This window comes from Anolis carolinensis, chromosome 5, assembly GCF_035594765.1.
Source record: "Anolis carolinensis isolate JA03-04 chromosome 5, rAnoCar3.1.pri, whole genome shotgun sequence".
NCBI classification, from domain to species: Eukaryota; Metazoa; Chordata; class Lepidosauria; order Squamata; family Dactyloidae; genus Anolis; species Anolis carolinensis.
Genome location: NC_085845.1, coordinates 73,007,903 through 73,022,417, shown reverse-complemented (window position 1 = coordinate 73,022,417; position 14,515 = coordinate 73,007,903). Strand labels below are relative to the sequence as shown.

Here is a 14,515-nt window from a genome sequence, read left to right as displayed (position 1 = left end):
TTTCTGGAGGTTTTCGTCTCTGTTATCTTTTGCAATTCTATTCCCACTATCTTTACTGTACCCTAAATGGTTGAAGTGACAACACAGCTTCCTTTCTCAGTCTGAATGGTGTACTTGCATGCTGCAAATACCATTCTTCAACTCTGCAGAATTGTCAAAGGTTTAGAAGGGGCACATTGATCCTTCTATAGGACCTTGCGGGGCTGAACAGTCCCTAAAAATACTTTTTGAAATATGCCTCAAATGTGCCTGCCTGCTGTTTAGTCCATATGGTAAGGGAAGAGTTTTGCCATGTTTGGGGCCTTCTGTAGGCTATTGTAGGCCCAGGAGAGATCTTTCTTCAATCAGGATGTCCCTTTCCTTTCCTTTTTTCCCTTCCCTTTCCCTTCCCTTTCCCTTTTTATTAGAACCATGAGGTCTAGGTGTACAATGTTGGCTGAACAGAGTAATGGTGGAGTTTAACTCAAAATGGTGGCTCAAGAGGCACGGTCTCCCCTTGACATGCTTCAAGTAGCATACTGGAATGGCTTGAATCTATAAGTACAAATGACATTCAAGATCTTCTAGTTTAAATATAATGACCTGGGTTATATTAAAAATTGCCTACTGTAACTCATCCAGAAATCTAGCAATAACTCACAATCTAGAAATGTTTATAAAGAAAACTTTTATGCAAAGCAATTTTTTTTTCATTTTTCTACAAACTGCCACATACACTTAGCACTGTGATATTCAAAAGTGATAGTTATGTATGGAATGCATTTCTGCATAAAATTTTCTGTTTATCTTTAATCAACTTTCAATTAAAACTAAACACTCTAAATCCAGTAGATGCTTCCTCTTCAGGTGTTTGAAAAATATAGCTCTATTTCTCAAGGTTATATCTAGGCCTTCTGAGTTTATTCTTTAAGTTTTTCGTTTGATTTGATTTGTATATTCTTCAAGTTCTTTAGCTTTTTGTGTTTCTAATAGATACATTGGAAATATCTACATCTCAAAATTTTCTTGAGATAAAAAATACAGATTTATTTTAATTTAGTTTTTAAATTCCATCAAATAAATATCAATCCACTGCTCACAAAACAATCCCCTTTTTTTATAAAATAAGGACTTTAATTACTTATAAAGCTGGGGAAAATATTACTTGAAGATTAGTATTAATTACAGTAGAACCTCGGTAGTCCGAGTTAAAAGGGCGGACCTCCGCTCGGTCAACCCGGACCACTCGGATTACCAGGTTCCTTGCTCTCCCTTTGGTGGCGGCTTGAGCCAGGGAAGCAACACACTTCCCGCTTCCCTGGCTCCAAGCGCCCGCCAAACGGAGAGGAAACCTCTCCGTTCGGCGGGCATTTAGGCCAGCCATTGAGCGGGTGAAGGGGGAGGGCCACAAAAGCCCTCCCCATTCACCCACCTGCCCGCCCGTGCCTCGGCTCCTTCGTCACACCGGGGGCCGGCAACACCGGTGCCCAGAGTGGCAAAGGAGCCGGCCGTGCGTGTTGCTAGGTAGATAGCAAGCTACCTAGCAACACACACGGGGTGCTCGCCCCTTGGGAAGTGCCCTCTGCGTGTTGCTAGGTAGATAGCAAGCTACCTAGCAACACGCAGGGGGCACCTCCCAAGGGGCGAGCGCCTTGTGCATGTTGCTAGGTAGCTTGCTATAGCAACACGCACGCCAGCGAGCAGGTGAACATGGAGGGCCTTTGCGGCCCTCCCCGTTCACCTGCTCGGATTGCATGGAGGCTTGGACAAGCGGGGCTCGAACGAGCAGGGTTTTACTGTATTATTGCAGGAGGGAATGGGAAAAGTTATTTAGAAAGACAAAAATAAATGTTCATTCTTCTCTTCAAAAATGGAGGCAAGAATAATCTTCTGTTCTTCAAATGAGAACTTGTTACATGCATTGTTTACTATCTTTGATAGAGCAGGATTAGGGGGAAGGAAGGTTGCTGTGATATGACAGTTGTACTTTAATACTGGCCCATTGACTTTTCTTAGAAAGACTGAATTTATTGGAAGTAAAATATGTAATTTCCTGTGCATACATCTTGGAGGTTTTTGTCTCTACAATTCTGGGGCATCGGTTTTTAATTATAGGTCTGAAAAAGATATCATGATTTTATGTACATTTTTATAATAGTCTTAGTAAAATATTTTTGCAAGCAATGCTCCCTAACATAGTCTGGAATCCTCCCACAGGACATGTATGCCTGGTACACTGTAGCTATGTCTCCTGCTGCCATAGACCACTCCCCCCCCCCCCAACATGGGGATTTCTGTGTTGGAGAGTAATGGCCACATCACAAAGGCCAGGTGAAAGGAGAGGGACAGTGGAGTGACTCTGTCATCCCTTGCACAGCTCCCTCTTGGCGACACTTTCTCCATCACATGGGGGAAGTGTTGTCTTCCTGGGAAGCCCCCCCCCCCCCCCCCACACATGCATTATGGGGAAAGTATTTGGTGATGTTTTCACCTTGGTCGCCTCCACTGGAAGTCACACAACATCATACGATGGCCAGCATGGGGCTCTGTTCATTAGACAGGGTGAAAGCATCCTATGATGCGAAATTTCCTCAGGTCCTTAGATAATAAGGAGAGATAGATTTAGCTATTTTCCTTTAACTGGACATGGCATAAAAGGCATCCATGGGTACTTCCAGAAGTTGTAGTGAGGCCCCTATATTTTCTGTTCTTGCACCAGAGACAGCTATAGAAAATAACTTAACTGCACACTGTTCTGCTTATCCTCCTCCTCTCCACTTATATCAAAATGGCCATGACTGAGGTAGATGGGGCTTCTACACTGATCACTAATGCAGGGCCAATTTGGTGTCATATATGCCAGAGTTACTTCAGAAGCAGGAGGGAGTGCCAACTGCCCAGCCATGCCAAACATAGTTCAGCACTGCTAGGCAGCTATTCTAGAGATCCCACCCACACTTGGTTCTCCATGTCATGGCTGTCCCCAGCAACACGTCATTTACCTGCTCTTTGGTGCACTACTCGACATCTGCCAGAGCACCCATGTGCTAAGGAAACTGGGTGGAGAGAAAACTCACCATTTCACCCCTCCAGGAACACAAGAGTGCTCTGGATGATATCATCCAGCATGATCAAGAACAATGTAGGTAGTGTACTGTGGCTCAGAACAACTGTGAAACAAGTGAGAATGACAGAAGACTGCCAAACTTCTGGGAAATTTGGGGAAAGATTGAATCCTGACGCAGGATTCAAACTTTTCCCCAATTTAGTTTAAATCAGGCAGCCTTGCCTCAGGTTAAGCTGGATCAGCATTTAGCGGGTGACACACCAACCTAAATGGTCAGTATAGAAGAACCCAAAAGACGAATTGGGGAAAAATAGTCATTGCATAGTCAGTAACTAATTCTAATATCCACACCAATCCAAAAGTATATTTACAACAGCATAAGATAGATTTGCATTATCATATACTAACAGGATGCCTGTGATGACTCATGGGCCATGTAGTCCCGTTCCTAGTGCTATTGTGACGGATGAAGAGGAAAACTTGGGTTTTCCACCATTTCAGCCAGAAAGGGAACTTTCCCAGCCAGAATTGGAGTCCTTGCACCTGCAGGAGGTTTGTCTTCCAGAAATCTGCCAAACAAGCCCTGAGTCAAAATCTCCCCCATTTTCTCGCCGTAATTATTATCAGCAACAAAAAGGAGTTCAGCAGGCTAATCGCAGAAGCCTGAGAATCGCAGCAAAGCATTCAGATGATTAAGCCTGCTTCCATGAGAAATTTTAGGGAGTCATACATCTGGGCACAGAGATTGACTTTCGGTTCTGATTCCCCAGAGAAGTGTTCCTTGGTGGGAAAACGAGAACCTATTTAGGTTCCTTGCCCTTTAGGAATCTTGCGGAGTCAATTCGTCAGCTACTGGAGTAGTGTGTGTGGACAGCGCTACTCCCGCTTCCAAGCCTCGTTCCTGTTTCCAAGCCTCGTTCCTGTTTCCAAGCCTCCGCTCCCAGCCTTGTTTACTCCCTGGATCTTGCCTTGCTTCCCGGACCTTGCCAAGTAATTACCACGGATCTTGTTCTTGCTCCTCGTTTCTTGTTGCCTTGTTTCAAGCCTTGTGTTCCAAGAATCAAGTTACTTCCTAGCCCTGCTCAAGTTTCATGGACTAAAGGACCTTGTCATCTCCCCTCACTTTGCTTGGCAAAGTGAGTGTTTCGGTTATTGGATTACAACTTTGGACCTTAATATTTCATATTGGACATGGTTTCTTTGGACTAATTTTGACCTTCCCTGAAAGGTCTACTTCTGAACTATTTCCTACACTTGCTTTTATTAACTTTATATATTCCCTTAATAAAGATATTAGATAGATTCTGGCCTCTGTGTATGGTTATTGGTGCTCTGCAGCCTGGGTCGTGACAATGCCGACAATAATATATTTTTAAAGGTTATTTTCAGTAATAAGCAACCTTTTTTCGTGGATGCATCCCCTAACAAGCATCATATTGTTGTATACATTTTAAATATGGAGAATTGCATTGAAAAAGTCAGTGAAAATATAAACATATAATTCCTTCACAGTTTGTACTGTGGGAAGTGTGAAATAAATTTGTTCATGTAATGATACAAACTGAAAGAATTTCTCCTCCTAGGTTTTGCCAAGTTGGGGTTCTTTTTGTACCCAAAATACTTTCTGCAACTTTTAGTATTTTCTGAACAAATCCAACATCCTATTCTGAAACAAGAACTTGAAGAAAAGTAATTCTCCGGTTGTTGTTCACAGATTTAGCAAATGAAGATTTCCTGTATCACAGAACAAATCATAATACAGTCATTCTTTGAAATACAGATTTGGTATAACTTTACAAATGTTGTTTGTTTGGACAAAAATAAATGAGTACAAAAACAATCTGGATACTAGGAGAAAATATGTGTGTGTGTGTGTGTGTACACACACGCACACAACTTATGGAAATGGTACTAAGGAAAATCTATCACATGGTTTTTTCAGAAAGATTTTTTCAAAGGGGCTTCACCTTTGATGTTCTCTAAGGCTGAAAGGTGATTTTCTAAATGTCACCAAGTAGGTTTCAATGGCTGGAGAACCACGTTTTCCAGACTCATAAACCAACGTTCAAACCATTAAACCACACTTGCTCCTATAATTGCTCTGTACCTCCAATAAATGAAATATGCATGTAGCAAGAACTACATTTCAACTTCACTCATTCTAGTGAACCTTCTTTAAGTAATTTTGACAGTGTACTTTAAGCATGTACCCTTAAGTCACAAAATCAGAAATGACATTTTGAGTACAGAAAACCATTGCATGTACTGCTTAATGGCAGCTTTTATGGTCATGTCAAGGAGGGGACAGCATCTAAGTAAACTTTCCAAATGGCAAAATAATAAATTATATTGCATTAATGGTGACATATACAGGTGTTTTGAAATGTCTGTCAGAAAAAAAACTTCTTAGTCTCAGAATATATCTTTAGCTCAAAACTTCATGTGGTATATAGAACAGTAGAGTTCTTGAATATACATTAGAAAAGTCCATATAATTCCAGATAAATCACTTAACTATTCTCAATATGCCATCATTGGTATAATTAACCATAAGTTCATTGTTAAATCTGTCAACTTCAGTTTCTTTCTAATTCCCAGTTTATCCTATATATGCATACATTTGGAATTTAATTTTTAATGAAAACATTAATATGCATTGTTGTGTGCATTTCTTTTAGTGCTCATATTTCTTTACACTTTTTTGCTTCTTTGGCCTAAATCTTATTATTACTCCCAAGCAGATAAGATCTATTGAACGATGGTATTTATTCAACAATTCATGAAATGTCAATTCTAGTTAGAGCTAGGTTTTCCAGCCTGAAAACCTGCATGTAGTTTGCCTTCTATACAATGTTTGTAGGTATGTATATGTGTATATATTTATATATATGTCTGCGTAGTGCTTTGAGTGTTGGACAAGCGCTCCGTGAGACCAGGGTTTTAAACCTCAGTCAGCCATTGAAGTCCACTGGGTGAGCTTAGGTAAGTCACAGCCTCTCAGCCACAGGAGAAGGCAAAGGCAACTCTCCTCTGAACAAATCTTGCCAAGAAAACTGTGTAATAAATTCAGCTGAAGGCTGTCACAAATCAGAAATGACATAAAGGCATACAACATACATACACGCATACATATAATTTCTCCTAGACTTCAGATTTTTTTATGTACACACTTTGCTGGTGTCCAAAGATTTTTTTTCAAAGTTACGCCAAGTATGTAAGGCAAAGTATAACTGCATTTCACCATTTTTAAAAGCAATATTAGCAATGCCATTGTTGTTACCTACCTGTGACTTTCAGTCTGTCAGCTCCAATAACAATCTCCTCTTCATCAGCGGAGAAGAGCACCCTCCCATCCTCACTTGAACTCACTTCAAATCTTTTACACTGAGCTTCTACAGCATCAGCACCTACAACAGAGAAAAGGACATCTTAGGTCAATTGTGTTCCTACATAGGAAAGTTTTCACTATTTAGTTTCAGATGACTGTATTACTGACCACCTTAAAAGGTAGATGGGAACAGCTGTCCAACCTTGATTCTGACAAAAAGTAGTCAATGAGAAACCCTGGTACATGTAGACAAACCACAGGAAATGATCACAAATCTCTTAGGTCCCCACCTGATTTTCAGAAACATTTGTAAATTAAATACTTAATTTTTGTGTTCTTGATTTTAATTAACTTTCAAATTAGCATTTTTTTCAACAACAGTTTTACAGATTCCATTGGTACTGAGCAAGATTAGGTATTTTATGATGGCAGTATCAAATGCTTTTAATACTTTTTCATTTACATGTAGTGGACCAAGCCCTGTTTGTCACAGACACACTTGACCATATCTTTTTAGCCAATCTAAAATGAATTATTAAGTCTGGGAGATCCAGAAGGATAGTATATTTGTGTTTACTACTGAAGAAATGGATCCAGAAATGCCACCAGACACCATCCCACAGCTCTTTACTGATTACTAAATGACAGTGGGAACTTGCTCTGGAAGCTGACAGATAGACTACATATAGAGGAGAGGAGGAGTTGGAACTTTATGTTCTGCCAAACTGCTGTAGGATATCAATCAGTGTCCCCCTATCAAATTTGTGTGTGTGTGTGTGTGTGTATTAACACATATAGAGAGATTGAGAGAGATATGGGGCTTTACCTGTATTCCCTAAAATATATATTCTATATGGTGGGAAATCTCAAATATGATCTTACATTAGAAGTGTGTCTGAGTGTTAAGAGAACATGGGAACTGATGTGGTAATGTAAAAACAAGTAGCTTACTAGTATCCATATAAATATATTTACAACATTGCAATGCTTGAGCTTTGGTTTTGTGGCTTACATAAAGTTAAAGAAAAATCCACAGTACTCAACGTGAAGCTCCTTGTTGCAACAGCTCACTGCCTTAGCTTCATGTATGATTTTTAGCTGGTTTTTAATAGGCTTGTGTAATCTGGGTGAATCACAATCTATTTCCTGTGTCCCAGATTTTGGTGGGGGTCCCAATCCATTTTTTGGGAGCCTCCAGAATTTGGAAGAACATAAATCCATTTTCGATCTGGGAAGCTGAAGGATTGGTTTTCTATCCAGCCCATTGGCGGCAATGGGGGGGGGGGACACTCCCAGGCTCCCCTTCCCGACATTTTAGGCATCATTTGTCCTTATATCCTTCATTAAGACCTGGATTAAAAGTATAAGAGTTAAGATACTACTCTTTCTGCAATCCTTTCAGTCTGTAGAGTAGACCTGGATCTAAAGAAAGGGCTCAGAAACCTTGCTTCCTATGATCCTTTTCCTTCCATCTGTAAAGTAGTCCTGCGTCTAAAGAAAGGGCATAAGAAACTGCGCTTCCTGCTATCCTTTCCCTTCAGTCTGTAAAGCAGACCTTGGTTTAAAGAAAGGGCTTAAGAAACCTTGTTTCCTGGGATCCTTTCCCTTTGGTCTGTAGAGTACATCTGAGTTTAAGGAAAGGGCTTACGAAACCTTGCTTCCTCCAATCCTTTTCCTTTTAGCAGCTGCCTCTCTCCCCATACTCCATTGTGAAACCGAAGAAAACTGAAAGCAGCTGTTTTTCAACAGCCACTGTTCTGTTGTGGCCTGGGTGGAGACTTGAATTAACCCCTTACTGGATTGTTCCTTCTGGCACCTGAGAAACAGGTATCTATCACAAGCATATTAATCATGAAGCCAAGGCTGATTACAAATAAACATTTCAGGAAAACCTTGCAAACTCTTGTTTGTTGTTTTAGATTGTGGGGCATGGAGATATTTGAGTGTTTGCCACCTTTCAGCTGATTTTGCATCAGGCCTCAAATTTCAAACTGGGAGCCCTTCTATTTAATAAATAAAAATGGTCTTAAAGCCAGATTGGGGTTGGTGTGTCTATGAAATGTGAGGTACTACATAAATCCAACCAGAAAGAGTATGATAAATAGATTTTTGTGAGCATTATTCCGTCTTCCAGCTGGTTTGTGGAAGACGGCTCATTCTAAAGTGAGCCGGATCTCTTAAATCAATATCCTGATTTGGGTGAAATGGCTATCCAATGAATACTGTACCTTTTTCAGGCATCCATTCTTCATGTGATTGATTCCCTTTCTCCACCATTGATACCTTCTTTCCACAAACACTCTCCTTGTGAAGGAGGAATTCTGGTGATAGCCACTTCTGTCAACAGCAGGATTTCCAGTTTTAGACTTCTTTTCTAGATAATGTTCTGCTACCAGACAGCTCAAGAAAAGGAACCGCCAGTATGACCTGATTCTTTGCTTTGAACTTGGAGCTTTTGTTAACTTCACTTCCCAAGTTCTCTATTAGCAGAAGAGGTGACTGGTCAAGCAACCAGCAGGGTAGGACTATTCATGTTTTAAAGTACACCACTTCTACAAACTTCAGCATCTTTCTTTACTGCTGTTTAGAAGGATAGGTATTGGAGGAAAAACCTAGTAGAGAGGCCGATGAGTTGTAGAGACATTAAAAACTTGGCACATTTTAAAGGAAAATGTTAATTAAAAAGTTTTCCAACCTATCTTTTGGATAAGATGAACTAATTATGAGGTGATTACAGAGAAGCACATGCCTCATTTGTTCTGTGCTCACCCCTTGGAGCATCTTGATTACTGGAAGTATTAAAATAACACTGCATTAAGACTGCATAGGCATCCCAACCCCAATCCCACTTTAAGACAGATTTTAATTCCTATGTAGAAGGGCTTTCAGTATGCAGGCCCATAGCCAGGATTCTGATTCGGTAGGGGCTGGGATTTTGGTTCGGGGGAGGGGGGTGAGTCTGGGTGGGAGAGGATCTCCTCTAGCAAACCTTTTGTATCGTTATCCCAATACCCCCATGCATATGGAATAAATTGAACATGGTGATCAGAACATGATATGAATAAACATAACAGTTTAAATAATAAATGTAAGGCCTTCTCATGGACTGCCCTGAGAATTTGGGGGGGGGGGGGGCGAAGCCCCTCAACCCCCCCCCCCCCGGCTACATGCCTGTCTGTATGTTTCTGTTTTATAAATAGGCATATATTTCTGTTGTTTTCCTAAAACCCAGTTTCCAAATACTAAGCATAATCACCTTCATTATATTCTATACTTCGGAGCTAGTTCCTGCTGAACATTCATTTTCTGTATTGAGATAGAGACTGACAGTTCCTCACCTCTCAATATAACCATCAATCCTCATGGTAATTGTTCTGCAAATGTTTTACAATGTTACCAAGCTTTCTTTTGAATTGATTTCCTAGATCTCCCTCCATTTAGATTTGCTGATTGCAAAGCATGGCTGAAAGCAAAGTAATAGATAAGGGCATTTAGAAGAATTTACTTTATAGCCCAATATAATGCGATGCTCTTTCTGTTAAGTCCATAACCTTCATGATTCTAAAGTGGAAATCCATGACTGATGATAGGTCATTATCTGCATATAGAATCAGTTTATGTTCTACAGGTCCCATTCAAATTCTCTGAATGATATTATTCATTCTTATTGATATTTCCGAAGAGCTAATGAGAAGATGGAAAGTAATACATTTTCACTTGATAACACTCAGATGAATATTGTGTGTTTTCTAGTGCCCTTTGGTAGTATTTCAATAAAAAAGAACTTCAACTGTGAATATTTATTTGATAGGATACCACATCTCCCACATTAAAAATGCTATGATATTTTTCATGTCTCAAGATCAACAACAAATATATTCTGTAAAGAGTCCTGAATCTGGACTTCAGGTAGTGGGATATAAGCTATGTTACAAAGGGTCAACCACCTCTGAGGTTTCCTTGTAATTTGAAGGCATATATGCATGGGAAATACTGTATCTCCCTGAAAATAAGTCCAGGTCTTATATTAATTTTTGCTCCAAAAGACTCATTAGGACTTATTTTTGGGGAAATAGAGTATCATTAACACCACAAAGAAAACAGCAGTGGTGGTTAATTTCTATATAATTGTAAATCCACTCTTGAGATGTTATTTTTCATTAATTTTGATGTGAAATAAAGCAATGAGTAATTTTAGCAATATTCTTCCAAAAAAGTATATGAAAAGTCCAAAGTTTTCAAAGACTGTTTGTGATTTTGTGTCTCGCTCTGCACAAAATCTGCACGTAAATTTTTTTTCGTAGAAAGCAATATTTCCTGCTTTAGAAACAGCATTTTTGTTCCTGATGCAGAAAACATTGTGATTAGGGGTTTACTGAGCCCATCTCCACACTATAAACTAAGGAATCTCTAGAATCTTGAATCAAAAAGATTTTAAATCACCACACAACTGGAAATAGCCTTGTCAACATATGAGGTCCTTGGTCTGCTTGACATGTGAGGTCTATGGTATCACAAATCTTGTATCACAAACCTTGTACAAGATTTTACAAATCTTGTAAAACAGGTTACTCTTTTATTAATGTGTCTTCAATGTATCAAGACAGCCTTTTTCATGGAGGACAAGACAAATTTGTAAGTATTCCTTAGATCAGTGCTTCTCAACCTGTGGGTACCCAGGTATTTTGACCTACAACTCCCAGAAATCACAGTCAGTTTATCAGCTGTTAGGATTTCTGGGAGTTGAAGGCCAAAACATCTGGGGACCCACAGGTTGAGGACCACTGCCTTAGGTCCTGAGCTATGACCAAGAAACCCTTCCTCTTAGTTAAATCTTTCACCTCGCTCCTTCTATTCCTACTTATTTTTTTGGGTGGAAAACAACTCATATATATCTAGAATGTGAAAAACATGGAAAAGTATATCTCAAATTCAGCATATTATTACAAACTGTCTTTCTATTTCCAGATTTTGTATACTGAAAATGGGGACAACTAAACTGGTACATGACCGATTGACTTCTTTTAGCATCTATTATTTTGATGTATACTCAGTGGGATGGATCTAGAATATGGCACTTAAGAGTAACAAGTGTATGTCTACGAAACTAGCAGTCTTAGCAAAAAGCCTGAATCACTCAGGTAGGTACATCTATCAAATAGGTGTATCCTCTTGAGATGGTGATGTGAAACAGTAATGAATGCCTTATTAAATTATGGACATACTGAGCTTATGCTCCCGATCTGACTCCTATTCAATACAATTAAATCTTTCTCACAGAAAACAGTACCAAAGAAACAAACAAAGCTTTCTTCAGTTAAGTTGAATAAGATTAATGATGAAATACACACTCAATACCACAATCTAGTTATATTAGGCTCACAAAGGATGTTATTTATTCACCAGTTCTGAGAGAACTGGTAAATAAACATATATCTGCCATTAAGAAGCAATATAGTGCTCCATCGCTGAAGCTCTTTCACTTCAGCTGTTGTCAGTGATGGACAGACCAATCTACTTAAATGTGTTCATTCATCAGGCCATTCCATCCAATTTCTGCATAACCTTTGACTTTAAAAAAACTGAACAAATTTGTATGCATATATGAATTATGAAAGCATTTTCTCAAAAAAAAATCAGGTAAGGATATTGGCACATGAAAGTGTTACTTATGTACTTCTTTGGGCAATCTGGGAATTGGTATTTCCTTCCTCTCCAGAAATTTCCAAAACACAAGTAATCCATGTTTCAAAGTAATAGGCAGGATCAAAGAAGTGTCAGGCCAGTCAGATGCCCAAGGATACCAAAAGTGCAGAAAACACGTGGAAAGTGCGCATCTATCTCAGTTCTGATGTCTTTGTTGTGCATCTGGCTATGGGGGCAGTGTAGTCAGACCTTCTCCAATCCTGCATAGTAGGATGTGCTGATCGTGAAGTTATTTATAGTTTCTAAATCATGACCTCCTCAAACTGCTGCAAGCTAGACAGCAAGTGTCCCAGAAGAAAGCAAAAATACAGGAGAGTCCTTTAACAGCAAAATATGCTTCTCTCAGTCTATCAGCAGAATCCAACTGCCAGCATCTGACCTTATCTGCACACTGTTTGGTAAACTCACAGGTACAGGTTTTCATCCAACATATCTAGAGGCTTTAATCTTCATGGTTGCAGTATATACAAATGTACAAACAGGATATGCAGATCCACTTTCCTTGTACTTGCAAACAATCAAAGTAATCAGATACTCACATACAGATACTTACACCAAGTCACAAAGGAGAGAGAAAGATGGATTTTTTCATCCTCTTTATATAGCCACCTGCTGATAGGTCATCAGTAAAGGACACTGGTTGATGCAACATCTTTGCAATAACCCTCACATAGTTATGATTCAGCCTTTATCACATTCCCATAGGTATTGCGTCATGACATTCATAGTTGTTACCTGGGTGCTATCAATTATCACATGTTCATCAAATAGTATTTTCTCTGTTGATTAGAAATGCTTTGCCATTTCTATCTAACATCCAGTCTACTCACTTTGATGCATGGAATGGCCATGCAGAAAATCTTCAGGACTTTACAGTAAGTTGGAGCAGTAAATTGGGATTGGTGCAATGTAAAAATTTCATGTTTATGTTTGATGGTTTTATAGTTTTAATTGTTTAATTTTAATTATATGTTACTGTTTTAGATGTATGATATATTGTTTATCATATGTGAGGCATTGAATTTTTGCCATTTATTTGATGTGCACTGCTTTGAGTCCCTCTATGGCAGGTATGGGCAAACCTTTTGTGGTGGGGGCTGAATTGAGGGCTGGACTGGGGCAAGTGGGTCAGACCAGGCTGAACTGGGAAGTAGGGGGGAGCCAAGAGCAGTTGGTGTGGGGGGGGGGGTGTCACATGGGGGAAGAGTTCCAAATGCTCAGGCTTCTCAACCTGGGGACACACACACCTGGCATTCCCTGCCTGGAGAGCAGTGCACGCTCGCTCTCCCTGTCTGTCTTCTTCTTTGGAGGAGGAAGCGGCTGTGGTGCAATGACCCCCTCCCTTACTCCCTTCCCTACTTCCTGCCTGATGTTGCCCCTCCTCGGTAGCCGGCAGGAGGACGAAAGGGAAGAAGAAGAGGGAGAAGAAATGGAAGAAAAAGGCAGCTTTGAGGTCCTCTGCCCCTGCAGCCCTGTGGCTAGCCAGCAATGGAACTGCAGTGGCACTGTCCTCCAGAGCTACTTCTACAGGTGAAACCTCCAGTGCTGCCTTCCTCGCCCACTTCTTGCCTTTCTCCTAGATAAAGGAGAAGTTGAGCCTCAGTTTCAGCGGTGGGGAGCCATTGGCCCCCACAGGAGGGAGGCAAGATGCAGGTAAGGAGAGCGGTGGCTTCATTTGCAGGCTCATTCTACTCTAGAGGGCAGCATTGCTGCAGCTCCATTGCTGACTGACGTTTTGTGGTGGGGGCTGAATTGAGGGCTGGACTGGGGCAAGTGGGTCAGACCAGGCTGAACTGGGAAGTAGGGGGGAGCCAAGAGCAGTTGGTGCGGGGCGTGGGGGTGGGGTGTCACATGGGGGAAGAGTTCCAAATGCTCAGGTTTCTCAACCTGGGGACACACACACCTGGCATTCCCTGCCTGGATAGCAGTGCACGCTCTCTCTCCTTGTCTGTCTTCTTCTTTGGAGGAGGAAGCGTGACTGTGGGGCCAAAGGGCTGGTGTTGCTCCCCTTATTTTTCTTCCCTTTCCTTCTTCCTTCTCCTGCCAGCTCCCGAGGAGTCAGGCAAGGAGGAAGGAAGGAAGACAGGGAAGGAGAGAGAGGGCCATCATACCACAGCTGCTTCCTCCACAAGAGAGCTCTCCAGAGAACTCTCAGTCACCAAATATCTCTCCCTTGGCCCTCCTCTCAGCCTGGTGACCCAGTGGGACACTGCATCCACAGGCTGAGAGGAGGGCCAAGGCAGACGGGGGCCTGAGGAAAGAGCCCAAAGGGTCCCATCCGGGCTGTGGGCCTGGGTTTGCCCATGCCTGCTCTAGGGGTGAGAAAAGCGGTATATAAATGCAATAAACAAATAATACAGGTATATGGCTTGGTGTCACATAGGTCATGATGCAGATAAAGTTGTCTCTCTGTAACCTTTCAATAACATACAGCG

The 14,515-nt window shown here is 40.9% G+C and overlaps 1 protein-coding gene across 2 annotated transcripts in view; it reads right to left on the bottom strand.

The window, feature by feature from the left end:
- Nucleotides 1–14,515, bottom strand: part of sgcz (sarcoglycan zeta) — a 700,860-nt gene that overhangs the window by 61,363 nt on the left and 624,982 nt on the right. For both annotated transcript variants that reach the window (XM_062981524.1, XM_062981523.1), the window contains exon 5: nucleotides 6,331–6,453. In XM_062981524.1, coding sequence (XP_062837594.1) covers nucleotides 6,331–6,453 — 123 coding nt within the window. The remainder of the gene's footprint in view (nucleotides 1–6,330; nucleotides 6,454–14,515) is intronic.